The 15,098-nt window shown below is 44.5% G+C and overlaps 1 protein-coding gene and 1 long non-coding RNA gene across 5 annotated transcripts; both read right to left on the bottom strand.

Annotated features, from left to right (window-relative positions):
• Positions 1-1,596: 1,596 nt before the first annotated feature.
• On the bottom strand, positions 1,597-6,919 carry LOC109733798 (ferric reduction oxidase 7, chloroplastic). The gene is made up of 10 exons (XM_020293008.4): positions 6,827-6,919; positions 5,942-6,630; positions 5,717-5,807; positions 4,966-5,163; positions 4,210-4,444; positions 3,572-3,899; positions 3,192-3,474; positions 2,841-3,096; positions 2,236-2,674; positions 1,597-2,138 (listed from the first exon to the last, which is right to left on the bottom strand). The coding sequence occupies exons 2-10, from the start codon at positions 6,183-6,185 to the stop codon at positions 1,969-1,971; spliced, it is 2,244 nt and encodes a 747-aa protein (XP_020148597.1). The 5' UTR covers positions 6,186-6,630; positions 6,827-6,919; the 3' UTR covers positions 1,597-1,968.
• Positions 6,920-9,034: 2,115 nt separating this feature from the next.
• On the bottom strand, positions 9,035-12,510 carry LOC109733799 (uncharacterized). Of its 4 annotated transcripts, XR_012202876.1 has the most exons (7): positions 12,124-12,423; positions 11,563-11,752; positions 11,256-11,457; positions 9,669-9,808; positions 9,521-9,570; positions 9,345-9,449; positions 9,035-9,262 (listed from the first exon to the last, which is right to left on the bottom strand). It is a non-coding gene; the product is annotated as an uncharacterized lncRNA (long non-coding RNA). The 4 variants fall into 4 exon arrangements; XR_012202877.1 differs by lacking the exon at positions 11,563-11,752 and having other exon boundaries at positions 12,124-12,510; XR_012202879.1 differs by lacking the exons at positions 9,345-9,449; positions 11,563-11,752 and having other exon boundaries at positions 9,507-9,570; positions 12,124-12,510.
• Positions 12,511-15,098: the final 2,588 nt, after the last annotated feature.

Raw genomic sequence — 15,098 nt, 5'->3', positions numbered from 1 at the left:
ACAAGTCTAGCAGTAAAAGTTGAAGGTATCACTTTATTCCCTCGTAACATGTTGTTCTCACATGGGTTCTTCTGATAAATAGCAACGACCTCATCACCTGACGAGGATCCATGATTTTTTTCCTTTCATTGCTCGATCTTTTTTGCAGAACCCAGACCAACGTGGGTAATGTACGATTGTACATACCTAAAGGTTCAGAGGCTGACGTTGGTGTGGGAAGACGATGGCACCGATTGTGCTGTGGCCGTCGGCAACGTTGGTGTCGAGATAGGGACAACAACAAGGCAGGACGAGAGGGCGAAGCGCTACATGTCATCGACCATGATGGCCAAATTGGGCAGGGGCGCACTGCCGCTGAGGATGTTGCCGCAGGCAACACCATGAAGCCACCTCGATCAGGCCATCTGGCCCGCCTTCTCCCGCAGTGTCATGCAGCCCAGCATGGTCAGACATGCCCGTGTCCCACATCTCTTATTGTTCCTCCATGTTTTTCCACCACTCGTCATCAGTCTGATTTTGATCCACTACACGACCAGGTCATTGCATTGCGTCACCGCCGCTAGGATACCTGGTTGGCCTTCGCCTGCACGCTCCACCTACTCCTCACAACATCTGTTGATTCAACTGTAGCACATCGAGTTGTAATAAAGGGGAGAAACAACCTTCATGTATGGCTCTTAAATCTCGTACTTTCTTTGTACCGATTCTACCATAAACTGCCGCGACGTCTATTTTACGATCTAGATGCTATACATACATATAGCACTAAGTAAGTTCAGCGAAGTCACATACCTAGGAAAGTTTAGTGCGGGGAGTTTATTCAAGGTGCAGACATGTAATTTGTGTTGCAATATTAATTGCTACTTTTGTATTAGCAGCGCATCAGATATACTGTCTTATTTACATTGAGATGATCAAAGGTAAGAACCTCTGCGAATTTGGTTAGAGAACTTTTCATACTAAGTAAGTTGGTTTCAAAGTTACACATTAAATGCAAGCCATCTTCTGCTGTAAAATATTTCTTTTTTTATTTTTTTACTTTTTTTATCGTGTGTTTCTCTTTTTCAAATTCTTTATTAGACTACCACCCCGCCGCAACGCGCGGGATATTGTCTAGTAAAATAAAAAAAGAGGTGCCACTTTTTTGCGTGCATAGAACTAGCTCGAAAGTACCGGATAAAGGCAACGTCTCGGCCGTACCGTAGTAGACAAATGACAACTATGAAAAATGTCAAAGTTATAACTCAGGTACCGGGTGAATTTGCTCAAAAAACATCGGACCTATATTGTGACCTGATTAAAGAAGCAAGCCGAACTGTTCAAAAGTGGCAACAAAAAATGTTACCCTCGGACATGCCGAAGTAAACAGAGAAGGTATTGGGAAGTTCCGTGCTGGTGGAGTAGGAAGCCTCTGTTTTTTATAGCTGAGAGTTGATCGGATGTTGTCGGTTTGTAGTTGGTATTCATGGGGTTGGTTTCATGACTGAAAGCTAACAGATTTTGAAGGTGCAAGTTGATGTGGCATTCGGGTTAAAAGTTTGTGTCTGGATAGCTGAAATGCAGATTACCTGGTTCAAACCTGTATCCCCAAGAGCAAGAGGCCAAGATCAATAGTTTACCTTCGCCTTTCTGCTTACATGTACGATCATTCATGGCATATATATACACACAGGGAGCCACCAGAGCCCGCGACGGGGCGCGACTTCACCGGCGACATGCCTGAGATTGAGAGTACTCCTCTCATCTGTAGAAACTATGGGCTGTACGGACACTATTTACCAGCTACTCCATCTCTAGAGAAACGTAAGAGCATTTAGATCACTAAAGTAGTGATCTAAACGCTCTTATGTTTCTTTAACAGAGGGAGTATTTACTCAGTAGCATAATTACATTTGTGCAGAGAACTGGTGCGCACTATCAGTACGCACTCGTCATCAGTAGCTATAGGTATAGGCTCGGCTAAATCGCCTAGAGGTCGAAGCTGTGGCTGTTGAAATGGAAGACGGCGCCGCCGCGGCGAAGGTTCTGCGACCTGCACTCCCTGGCCACGCTGGCCTGCAGCCCCGACGGCCCGCACACCAGCACGCCGATATCGACCGCCGCGCCCCCGCCCCGCTCCGCGAACGCCGCGAATTCCGCTGCAAAGAAGATCGTCCAACACCACAAGAGAACCCATCACCACATGGCACATCAACGGATGCTACAGCTGGTTTAGTTCAAGGCTAGGCGCGTTACCATGGAACTTTGGCCGGCACCCGTACCGCGTCGTCCGCAGGGCGGCGAGGCTGGCCGCGGAGGCGTCGGCTCCACCAGCAGCGTTCGTTGTCTGTTCGGCGTCCGCCGTGGCACGGGCGTCGACGTCCCACCTGTCGTCCTGCATCCTCCGCTTCTCCGAGAGGTGCCAGAGGAGGACGACGAGGCCGCCGGGGAGCACGATGCCGGCTGCCATGCACAGCAGGAGCAGGAGGCCCAGGTGCCACCAGGCGTACACGTTGAAGCGCTTCACGTAGTACAGCTGCACCAGCACGAACGCCAGGACGGAGCCCAGGGTGGACACCGCGAAGTACATGGCCGCCCAGAAGTTGTCCCCGGTGCCCACCAGCCCGGACATGGCCGCCCCGTTCTTGACGAATATGCCAGGGGCCTTCTGGTCATCCCCAACAATGCCATCTTCCTGTAAAGCCATGTTGCCATTGCCATGGAATCATTGACGATTTGACGTGAACCATCCAATCCAAATCTTGTAGCCAACTGAAGCACACTGCTTCCCATGGATAAAACGGAGAAGACAATAACTGGGTATCTGGATCATCGATCAACAATGGAGTAAATGCTCTTACCAATGGAGGATCGGTTTCCTGCGTCACAAAGGCTTGGATGTCCAGATGCAACTTGTCACAGACGGATGAGCTGATGGACTGAGCATCGACGGCCAACAGGAGAGATAGCTCCGAGGTCTTCTTAACTGACCATAGAACCAGTACATTCCTGGGTGCGCACGGCATACCTTGCTCGACCCTGTGGATTATGTCGCTTAAAATCGCCAAGAATGGCGAAATGCCAATGCCTCCTGCCACCAGGATGAGATTCTCATACCTGAAAGCACACACAACGCAAACAAAGTATTGACTTGAACTTTTCCCAATGGTGTCGAATCACTTAACCGAAGAAAGACAAACTGAAGAACTTACATCAGGTGGTAGGGTGATTCGTGCCCATACGGCCCTTCGATCGAGGCGGTAATACGACCAGTTTGCGACTGATCAGATTCAGAGTCGCTCCTGCTCTTCTGCTCTTGGACATCGGTGATGATGCGCTTCAGCGTGTCAGTCCATGTGCCAAGAACTTTTATGAGGATGGACATGTGGTACCTCCCATCCATGGGGCTGGAGGACACACTGAACGGGTGCCACTGCAAGAACGACAGCTCACGCACTTGAACAAAGATGAAACTGAGAGCATTGTACCGAAGACCTGCAGAAATCGACACACAATTGTGTACTCTCGGTGAGTTTGTAGTGACAGTAACCAAACACTTGTGAACATAATGCAGAAAATGATCTTGACATACTTGGTGGCTTTGAGAAGACTAGCTCCACCGTTCCGCATGGTCGGCAGGCCGCAGAAACGATGTCGACCTTGGCCCTGGATTGCCAGAACCTCAGGAAGCGGTCGAGCATGAAGAGGAAGACGGCGCCGGCCGAGATGCTGAAGACGAAGTCGCCGACGTGGAGTACCAAGAACACCACGAAGACCACGTAGAGCTGGTGGGTGTAGAAGAAGAGCTCGAAGAACCTCTTCCGTACCGGGTGAAGCGATGTCACCCACATCAGTAGACCAGCCATCAAGCTGATCACGCCGGCTAAGTTTGCTATTCCGACTTCTTTCCATTGGGTCAGCTATCAAGAAGGCCAAGAGTACCATTAATAGGTTTTAAGATGGAGAACGCTTACAACAAACATGCTAATATGCCCTCAGTCCAAATTTGCATACTTTTTTTTGAGAGGTCAAATTTGCATATTTAACTGCCAAAACAGATTTGCATACTTTTTTTCAGGCATAAAATAGTTTTCAGCCACATAGGCCCTGTCTATTATGTTCAGCACATTATGGTTGCTTGTTTGCAGTAACAATATGAAAATTGCACATAACAAAATTGGTAGTAGTAAATAATCACTCTAAATTGTTCAATATATTTTTTGAACTTACTTCTTCTATTAGGCGCCCCAGGAGGGAATACGAGATCACATAGCACAAGCCATGCAGTGTAAAAAGAGCCATTGTGAGATGCCCCAACCAGACATGGTATCTAGTAGCATGCTCAAATGGAATGTCGATAAGCCGGAGAAGAACTGAACCCCTTGAGACAGGCAGGAACAGGAAGATCATGCAAAACAAGCCAACTGATCCGAAACGGAGGCCTATGAGAGCCAATAACAACTCACTGCAAGGCAAAACCTATGTTGTTTTAGAACTGTGTTGAGATGACAACTAATTTATACTATTACAGAGTATGTTTCAGCAATATCATCAGTTTCAGCAGTAGCATGTCAACTGAGCATTCTGGATCAGTTACAGGACAAAGGTATCATCAATTCATATCAATAAGGATTTTACATATACAGAGCATTAATTTAAGTTACTGCAAATATATATGTGTATGTTGCATTTTAATTTCCAGGCCAACTAAGTGATAACTCTACAAATGACTATACATGATCCATCGTCCATCACCAATCTTTTCTGAACATCATAACTTCAGTTTCAACTACGTAAAACTTAACCCCTAATAAAACTACATAATGCTTGAGGCTTAACCATGTGTTTTTTGAGGGAAACAGCAGGACTCTGCTGTAATTTATTATTTTTCATGCTCAGTAACTGTAAAGATAACAACATGATATCTTGATCAGTACTGACATAAAACATTTTTTACTAATAGGTTTCCTTCATAATACAACATACCTGCGAGTAGTTGGGGGCAAGTGCGCTTTGGAGATGAAGCTCACACTGTCTACAACATAATAGGTCATCGAGAAGACAATATAGACGACGAACAAGACGATCCCGATAAACTCAACAGCGGAGACAACACCGAGGGGACCATCAACAAGAACCGGAAAAGTCCAGAGACGGAAACTCAGTGACCTCAGCTTCTTCTTTCTGGTAGCAAAGAGCAGGTAAATAATTAGCGATGGCAGCATAAGGCAGGCCATTCTTATGGTGGTTTGGAATTTCTATGGTATGAGTAAGGGAAAACTGTACTACTCCTCCGTTCACAAATAAAATATGTTCTAGTAACTTTTTTGTGAATCGGATGTATATAGACACGTTTTAGTGTGTTTGGTCACTCATTTCAGTCTATATGTAGTCCATATTGAAATATGCAAAACATGTTATATTTGTGAACAGATGGAGTACTATTTTGTTAGTTCGAGTCTCTATGGTGGTTCAGTTCATCGTGCTGTTTTCATGTCAAAATGAGCAAGCCTATGTAACTCCTGCAATAACACCTTATACGAGAAATGGACTGCAGCTGCAAGATTTTGCTATATATCCAGAGAATCCAGTGCTTGAATAAAAAAAATATACTCTGAATTTTTTGTGCAGGTGCTCTATCAATTCAGGGAAAGAAAGGGCTCATCTGAATCAACTCTAAATAAATGAACTAAAAGCATCAAATTGCCGCAGAATTCACACAAGGAGGAATACTCACTGGACGTGATCACCCGGGAAGGCGAAGATGTAGACATATGCCAGAGCTGCAATTAGCAGAATGGGCCCGCTGAAGAAAAGAAAAACGGTCCCTGCGAGAGGCAAGAAAGCGAAAGGGGAACCCAATTAGTACGAACGAACCCCTTCTGAGCGATCACCTACTTTCCCCTGCCTCAACGGAAGGGGAGAAAGAGAAAGGGGGCAGGAATTCGTGGAGGCCGCGTACCGGTGAGGCCGGCGATCAGGCCCTCCGTGCTGGTGATGTCCGCCCACTTGCGGAACGCCGTCTGCACGGGCGCGGTGGGGTAGAAGAAGATTCCCGCGGCCCAGGTGAGGAACACCGCCCACATGAGGAACTTGAGCACGGACCTGGCCAGGGACGGCAGCACGGCCGGCGAGCCCTTCGCCCCGGCGGCGGCATTGCCGGCGGCCCCGTTCTGCTTCAGGAGCGGCTCCCGTTCTTGGGTCATGGTGGCGGCGAGGGGGTGGAAGAGTGAACCGGCGGGAGAGAGGTCTGGCTGTGGGTCTCTCTGTGCCGGGACCCGCTGCTTTATACGGTCCAGAACTCGGCGTACGAGGGTCTCGCTGGTAACGGCGACTGCGACGGACGGGTTGCGGGGTTGGGGTGGGAGGGTGCAGCAGCATGCATACGCGACGCCAGCACCATGGATAAAAATATATTTTCTTTAGGCGAGAGAATAGACATATTGCTAGTTGCTGGTCGTTGTTAATGGCGACGGCGATCGACGGATGGGGGCCGGGAGGGTGAAACCGATGCGTCTTTCACACTGCTGCTCAGGTGGTCACGTCCAACGTCGGTGTGGAGAAGCGGCGAGCCACACAACCAGCGTGTGTGCCAGAACAGAGTTGGATAACCGGAAGACCCGTGAAATCAGAACAGATAAACATGGTATCCTGGAAGAAGAAGAAAAAGGCATATAGGAGTAGTAAGATAATCATAGGCGGGCGGAGTTTCAGAGATCCAACCGTTTCTTTTTTCTGGATAAGATGTACACTCTTCTTTATTTAGAACAGGTAAACATATGCAGTTGATTCATCCAGAAAAAAGAAAAGAATATTTGCGGTTGATGAACTCCTATAGAAAAGTGACCTTTGAGATGTAGTTTGTGACGAGGACGAGCTGTGACTCAATGGTTGGGGTTGGCAGTGGTCACCCAGCCCGCCCAAGATCGATCCAGCCATCCAGGGATCGACGTGGGTGTTTTCTAGGTACCACACATGTCTGTGTCATAAGGATTGATAACGTACTCGTCGTTCACAAAGTTAAACGCACGCTTTGCCGCGCCGTTTCTCTGTTGTGAGTTAATTTTGAGGCTATTACGGTTAAAGATGAGTACTTTTACACCGAAAATGAAGAACCAAACTGAACTGATTTGAGCGGTATTTTGGTTTACTTGGTTTATGGTGTTCACTTTTGTGCTTCCATCGCTAGTTGTTTGTGTCTTGATATATTGCCAGTTTTCATTATATATAAGCCAAATTGATTATCAAACCATTTACACAGAAATAGACCTTTCTTTTTTCTAACTTCCCTACTTTCGCACGTGCAGGCATAGCCCTAGACCCATGTACCTCGCACGCCCTGTGCACCCTAGTTCACTCGTGCCTCTGCTCTGAGAGTCACTCCCCTCACACTGGTTTACGTTCCCAAAAGGACTCTAATCTCACAATTTAGTTACCTCCAAACATGAGGTAATGAGGTTAGGTTTTGTGCCATGAGGCCTATCTACAATGGCTCTCCGACATGTGCTCATGTTGTCTTGGCTCTTCAACGTTTGATATTTTCGTTGTAGCTCTTCCCAGCGCTAGCACAATGTTGGTCTTTCATCACAAATCCATCGCCTGAAGAGCCCAATGGAAAGACGGAGAAAGCGGTGACCCAATTGCTCGTCGTAGAACCAACAAGCCATCACCACCCACTCACAAACAGACAAAGCAGAAAACGGGTTTGCACCCTCCACCGGCATCAAATAACCCGCACCACAGGAGGTGCTATTCAGCATGCAACGCTTCGAAGAGCGACCAGGACATTCGCTTCAGTTGGCTACCAGTCCCCCTATTAGGCCTCAACCCACCCAAAGAAGCGGACGAAAAATAAAGAGAACAAAAAACTAAAAAAAGTAGTCAAGATATTTCAAATGTTACAAAAAATAAAAAATACTGGCAGATTTAAAAAATGTTCATGAATTTATAATTGTTTACAGATTTGAAAAAAAAACTGCTCAGGAATTTCTAAAATGTTTTTAAATTTAGAATTTTTTTTGTGAATTTCTGAAAATGTTCCTCACAATACAATCTTGAATTAAAAATATATTCATGAATCCAGAAAATGTTCTCGGATTGCAAAAGAACTTCCCCGAAATTCAGAAATGTTCATAAATTTAAAAATATTCATGAATTTAGAAAATGTTCACAAATTTAAAGATTTGTTTATCGATAAATATAGGATCATCACCTCAATGTGTGAATGAAAATCCAACCGGAGCCCACAGTCGATCCACTTTCTGACATGTGTGGCAACAGATGCAAAAACCACCTTATACTGGGCGGTGGTCGGCACCGGGAAGACATAGGGTGCGGCACTCGGGAGAATGCTAGATGTGTGTGTGGTTGTGTGCATGGTGCGAATTATGTAACGCCCACGATGCGGCTATATCACTACAACAGGAACCCCCCTATAGCAACGCAATTTTCCGTATCTAAAAGTTCATATATGCGTTGTTAGTGTCTTTACCAACGGAATAGGATGCGTTGCCTTACACGGCGTTGCTAGCGCATAATGCAACGCTTATATTGTCGTTGATAAAAGGGACCGTTGCAAGAATACAACACATAAAAGAGAATTGTGCAACACTTCTATATGTTGGTGCTTAATGTACAGGAAACAAAATCCCATTGCTTGGCAACGAAGAATTTGCAACGCTTCAAGTTTTGGTTCATATATAGCGTAAACAATATTATTTTTAGTACATATTGCCAGCAATTAAATTAATGCTTCACATAATGCTGATAATTATTTATTTCAAGTGAAGAAAAATGAGAGAAAATACTCATGGGAGACAAAAATCATATATTAGATAAAACTGTTTGATTACAATGGTAGACATTACATGAGGAAAATCATCCAAATGGGATGTACTCCCTCCGTTCCTAAATATAAGTCTTTGAAGAGATTCCACTATGGACCACATACGGAACAAAATGAGTGAATCTATACTCTAAAATGCATCTAGATACATCCGTATCTACTCCATAGTGAAATCTCTACAAAGACTTATATTTAGGAACGGAGGGAGTATAATATAAATGTTCTCTTGATGGTGAAACTTAAATTGAAAGCATGCATCAACATCCCTACAGATTAACTAAAACATAATTGAGGAACATCGTCCAACAGGAACATCATCCCTACAACTTTACTAAAACTGAAAGCATCCGTCTCCATCATCATGAACACAAACATCATCGTCATCATAGTAGTATGCTTGCCCACACACCCATATAATCATCCATTTATCTTTTGAATCTACAAACAAAAAAACAAAATGAACTGTTAACACACAAAGCATGATGCAATTCGTGATAGAGGCAGGATATTAGTCACTTACAAAGGTTGCCATGCAAAAAAATTCTGCATTACCAAGAGTATTACAGTTTTTGCGACTCCATACCAAATATTTAGTTTTCACAAGTGCCATATCGACATGCACTACCTACAATTCATTAGTAATTTCAGCACCATCAAGCTCAGATTTAGGATCACAACTTACAATTGTAGCAATACCAGTCTCTGTTATGATTTTTCAGGCTCATTAAAAATACTTTTGGTCCTGCCTGTTAGAGAAAATCAAAGTTACCATTGGCAGAAACATGTCGAGCAAAATAATTAAAAGAAAAGTGACATATAACAGAAAAAGTTCAGAGGCCAAGACCTATCGTGTTTGCATCTTTTCCTTTACTATATGGTCTCTTGTGTTGTCCCATGAGATGCCATCTTTGAAGTCTTTCAAGGGATAAGAGATTATAAGCCAGCTAACACTGAGTTATATTGTGCCATCACACATGTACCTGCCTGCTATTTAAAGGACATACCAATATAAATGGGGCGGGAAATAATGGAAGCGTGTAAAGAATTTAAAATGCTCAAACCATGCCACATTGTAAAAACATACGTCTAGTCAATGCACATAGAAGAAAATGGAAGGAAGCAAGGGAAAAAGCCTTTCAGCATACAACGGCTATAACCCAACATCACACACGTCATATGGTTATGAATACATTCTTCTACGGGTTAATCTCATGATGTGCAACATCTATGAAATTCTATGAAGCCTTTCACTACCAACAAAGTAGTTTTGGTGATGAACGCTTAAAATAATTAAACTTCATATGATAGCTTCAGTGTAGAACACAAAGATAAACATTTTTATTCAAGTAGCAGTATGGTACGATCAACTGCATAATTCTGAGGCACCTACTGGGAGATACTGAAGCAGTATGTTTGAGCTTTAATCAGGTAACAAAATATTACTATATCAATACCTTGGACATATTAAGCCAAAAGATAAATTAAATTTACTGAATTAGTACAAATAAAACATATTAGACAATATAAATAAGCTTTGAAGTATAAGATCCATCATAAATGAGGTACTCCCAGTACCGGCCCAATGATTTTGCATGAAGTGCAGCGAGGACAGCAGGGAGGATCGACCATTAGTTCATCTTTACCACCAACTCCTAATAAAATAGCTAGTATATATCTATATCAAACTCTAAATAGCACATCTGAGCAGATCAATCAGTAGTGACACTACTAAGAAAAGGAGAAGACACGGCAGAGAAAACAAGACTGTAGCATGCTCGAACAAATAATTAGGACGCCCTGTTTGTAGACTACAAATACAAATTTACTTCTCTTTTCCCCATGGTGTGTATTCTTCTTTGTAAAGGAAAAGCACGTCAAGGGAATAAAGGAGTGATATTACGAATGTAGGTAAGCATAGTACAAAGAGGAAGCATGGACCACACAAGAAGTGTCTAGAATTTGGCAAACCAGTAGAGAGAACCGTGTAGGTATATGTTGTTAATAATATGAGAAAGGGGACATCAATCAAATTCCAAAAGCCAAGTGAATAAATGGAAAACATCCATGGTTTTTTATTCCTGGAACACAATCTAGTTCAGCTATCTTTACAAAATACAGAAGTCAGATAAGTTGTAATAGGTGTAGAATTTTATCTAACATGTCACTTGACTAAATAAGTACTACTCGCTCAGCGTAGTTTTATAAGACCTGCTTCTCTAATCTCTTCTACTGTATTTAGGGGTTACACAGTAAACATTTTCTGTTCATAAATCATAAGTAAATCCCAAGATCTGCTTGCTTCAAAAAAAATTGATATGACATGAAGCTCACATAAACATCTTTTAAAATGGCAAGCATAGCTCATGGTAGATGTACTCAATAATATTTTCAGAGTTTTCTGACAAGCAACAGTGATTGATCACCAGATTACCTTCCTTACGCTCTTGAACTCCAACTGTAGTGGGCAGAAAGCCTTATGAAGCTCTGAGTGCTAATAATGTCACCAGATGCTGATGGATGATGATGCGGAGAACTGTGGATCAGAAGCCCTAAGATCCAACAAGTACTCGGCCTTGCCATGCTCTGCACCGATGTCCTTCTCCCCCAGCGTCACAGTGGCTTAGTCGACCGAGCTGCATAAAGTTGTCAAGCTGCTCCTCAGTTTGTAGTAGCAGAGAACATAGAGATCGAAATGGTCTTTTAAGCGGATGAAAATATGCAACAAAAAGTTACCAAACTGTGTCTCAAATAAAAGACAGGGCGAAAGTTTTGGGGTCATGTCCATTGCAACATATCAGTGCTTGAGTGTGATTGCATTTCTCTGCACCGAGTGTAGGTAATTATTACTTAGTAGAGAATTTTGATATTGTAACCTGCTCCGAAGTCTCGGAAAGAAATATGAGCATATGACGGCGTGAGTGATCAGGCCTACAACATAAGCAAGTGGCACCGTAAGCAGAAAGTGGAACTTTGAAGCATCAACATCAACCACGAGACTAAGACAACAAGCCTTATTATACAATCAGTCAATCACATAATCAAAGACAACAACCAACGACTGCACAATCAAGTTTCACTTCCATGGGCTGGTGACAAGCTCCTGAGCCATAACTAGAATCAATTCAATCACAGCAAGAGGCCTCAGCTAGAAGCTCCCCTCTGCACCAACCATCTATAATTCAACCTCTCGGTCATTATCAGGGACGAGCAAGTCGTAAGTAGCAATTCCCAACTAGACTGAAGTCGAGTAGAGCAAGATGGGGAAAATAAAATTGGAGAAGAAAAGCGGTCCGGCTCACCACGGCAGCGCGATTGCGAGGGTTGTTGTAGCGGTAACTCTGCCCGTAGCCGCAGGCCCTCGTGCGGAGGTAGTAGACGTAGTAGGTCGTAGGGAAGCGGTGACGAGGGGCGGCGCACCGGGAAGCAAGGTCGCAGAGGAGAGTTGACTAGGGACAGCGCGCCAGGATGGAGAATCGCAGGGGGAGTGGTGAGGGGCGGCCTTCCGAGACGGAGGATCGCAGGGGAGTGGTGAGGGGCGGCGCTCCGGGATGCAGGTAGGTTGAGGGGCGGTGGGCAGCGTGAGAGAGATCGAGAGGAACAGGGAGGCTGGGAAAAGGTAATGACCTAGATTAATTGTGAAACCAACTTGGGCCGGGCCACAAGAGTCTGGAGTTGTGGAGCACACATCTACAACGCATATTCTACAATGCTTATTATCTGTATCTGTTGTGAATTTTGCAACATACAGTCAAAACGTTGTAGAATATATGTTGCATTATAGGGGGTTTTCTTGTAGTGTATCTCCCACGTGTCGAGGCATGACTTAGAGGCATAACCGCATTGTGGTTTTATCGCAAGAAGGGTCATCTTCACACAATCCCATGTAATGAACAAGAATGGGATAAAGCGAGTTGGCTTACAATCGACACTTGACACAATACTTAAGTAATTCATACATCATCCAAAATACACACGTAGACTGACTACGGTCAAATCCAAATGAAAAGAAGATAACCCCAAATGCTAGATCCCCGATCGTCCCAACTGGGCTCCACTACTGATCATCAGGAAACGAAACATAGTAACGACCAAGGTTCTCGTCGAACTCCCACTTGAGCTCGGTTGCATCACCTGCACTGGTATCATCAGCACCTGCAACTGTTTTGGTAGTATCTGTGAGTCAGGAGGACTCAGCAATCTCAATACCCGCGAGATCAAGACTATTTAAGCTTATGGGTAGGATGTGGTAATGAGGTGGAGTTGCAGCAAGCGCTAATAAAATATGGTGGCTAACATACGAGTACAAGAGTGAGATGAGAAACTACACAATGGTCGTAAAACTAGAAGCGATCAAGAAGTGATCCTGAACTACTTACGCTCATTCATAACCCAACCGTGTTCACTTCCCGGACTCCGCCAAAAAGAGACCATCACGGCTACACACGCGGTTGATGCATTTTAATTAAGTCAAGTGTCAAGTTCTCTACAACCGGATATTAACAAATTCCCATCTGCCACATAATCACGGGCACGACTTTCAAAAGTTTATACCCTGCAGGGGTGTCCCAACTTAGCCCATCACAAGCTCTCACGATCAACGAAGGATATTCCTTCTCCCGGAAAGACCTGATCAGTCTCGGAATCCCGGCTACAAGACATTTCGACAATGGTAAAACAAGACCTGCAAGACCACCCGACAGTGCCGACAAATCCCGATAGGAGCTGCACATATCTCGTTCTCAGGGCACACCGGATGAGCAATCCGTACAACTAAAACCAGCCCTCAAGTTTCCCCGAGGTGGCGCTGCAAAGGGCTCTAGTTTGGACCAACACTCAGAGGAGCACTGGCCTGGGGGGTTAAAATAAAGATGACCCTCAGGCTCTGTCACGACCGGTTTTTCAATAAAATAATTATTGAGAGACCAATCCCTTTTACGGACCAGCAAGGAAGAATTCCTTCTCACTGGTAGACAATATCTTGGTCACAGAAGAAAAATACCAGGAGTACTAAATATAATACAAGGGTGAGCAGAGACTGCCCAACAATTTATTACATGCACGCCGCTAAAACAATACGGCGGATAGGGTGGCTACTACTAACTCACGATAATGATGGTGGTGGAACTATCACCGCGAAGCGAGTGATTATGATTCCAGAAGACTACCACTCATCGAGCGTCGGAGTGAGGCTCGAGAAGACTTATTGCGGGTGGCGGAAGCGTAAACGATACAAGTGACCAATATCCGGGATCGTGCAGGACTGACTGGGACCTCTAGGCGTCGGACGCGCTATCAAACTCTTCATCCAAGAGATCGCCTTCGTCAACATCTGGCCAAATCAACAAGCCAGGTGAGTACTATGAAAGTACTCGCAAGACAGTTCGGACATAAGGTATAACAAATGGAAACATGAAGCATACGGACAAGTTAACCAGTGCGATCAGACATAGAGGTAATAAATACTGGGTGCCAAGCGAGGGTCTGAATGACGCCTCGAGCGGAAACTGCAGAATAGTGATACTGGTGCCAAACGAGTGTCTGAAAGACTCCTCGAGAGGAAAATGCGGAATAATAATACAAGTGCCAAACGAGTGTCTGAAAGACTCCTCGAGAGGAAAATGCGGAATAATAATACAGGTGCCAAACGAGTGTCTGAAAGACTCCTCGAGAGGAAAATGCGGAATAATAATACAGGTGCCAAACGAGTGTCTGAAAGACTCCTCGAGAGGAAAATGCGGAATAATAGTGCCACAGTCGGGCGTCGGGGCGACACCACATAAAGGGCTTATAACAGAAAATAAAGACAGTACATGTCGCAGTCGGACGTCTGAGCGACATCACATAAAGGGCTTATATTTAAAGTGAGAAACGAGTACACGCCACAGTCGGACGTCTGCGCGACGTCTCATAAAGGGCTTATATTGTAGCTCAATAATACAATAGCTCGGGAACATAATTTATCACAAGCATGGGACAAATATAAAGTTAGTCCATCCACAGGAATAACAATAAAATCTGAATTTTACCACTTGAGCTTGTTCACCGGGGACAAGTTTTTCACACGGAGAGATATGGATATAATGTTCTCATTACTTGATCATGGATATGATGATTTGGAAAGAATTGACTCTGCAGAGTTTGTACTTAACCACAGCCAACGGATTTCAGTAGTCACGGGGACTAGTTCCGTCTACGGTGTTTTGGAAGAAACACGTCTAACCAGTACACACCCAATTCAACCATCCGAAGCCAGGGATCACCCTCGGCGACGTTC

This window comes from Aegilops tauschii, chromosome 2 (genome assembly GCF_002575655.3).
Source record: "Aegilops tauschii subsp. strangulata cultivar AL8/78 chromosome 2, Aet v6.0, whole genome shotgun sequence".
NCBI lineage: Eukaryota > Viridiplantae > Streptophyta > Magnoliopsida > Poales > Poaceae > Aegilops > Aegilops tauschii.
The sequence above is the reverse complement of the archived record's forward strand: the minus strand, read 5'-3'. Positions and strand labels throughout refer to the sequence as shown.

Bases quoted from the DNA above. Each gene is read 5' to 3' on its own strand.
- LOC109733798 (XM_020293008.4), bottom strand. From the start codon at position 6,185: ATGACCCAAGAACGGGAGCCGCTCCTGAAGCAGAACGGGGCCGCCGGC. The intron at 5,808-5,941 runs GTACGCGGCCTC...TGCCTCTCGCAG, and splicing joins CCTGATCGCCGGCCTCACCG to GGACCGTTTTTCTTTTCTTC. The intron at 2,139-2,235 runs GTAACGCGCCTA...TCTTCTTTGCAG, and splicing joins GTGCCGGCCAAAGTTCCATG to CGGAATTCGCGGCGTTCGCG.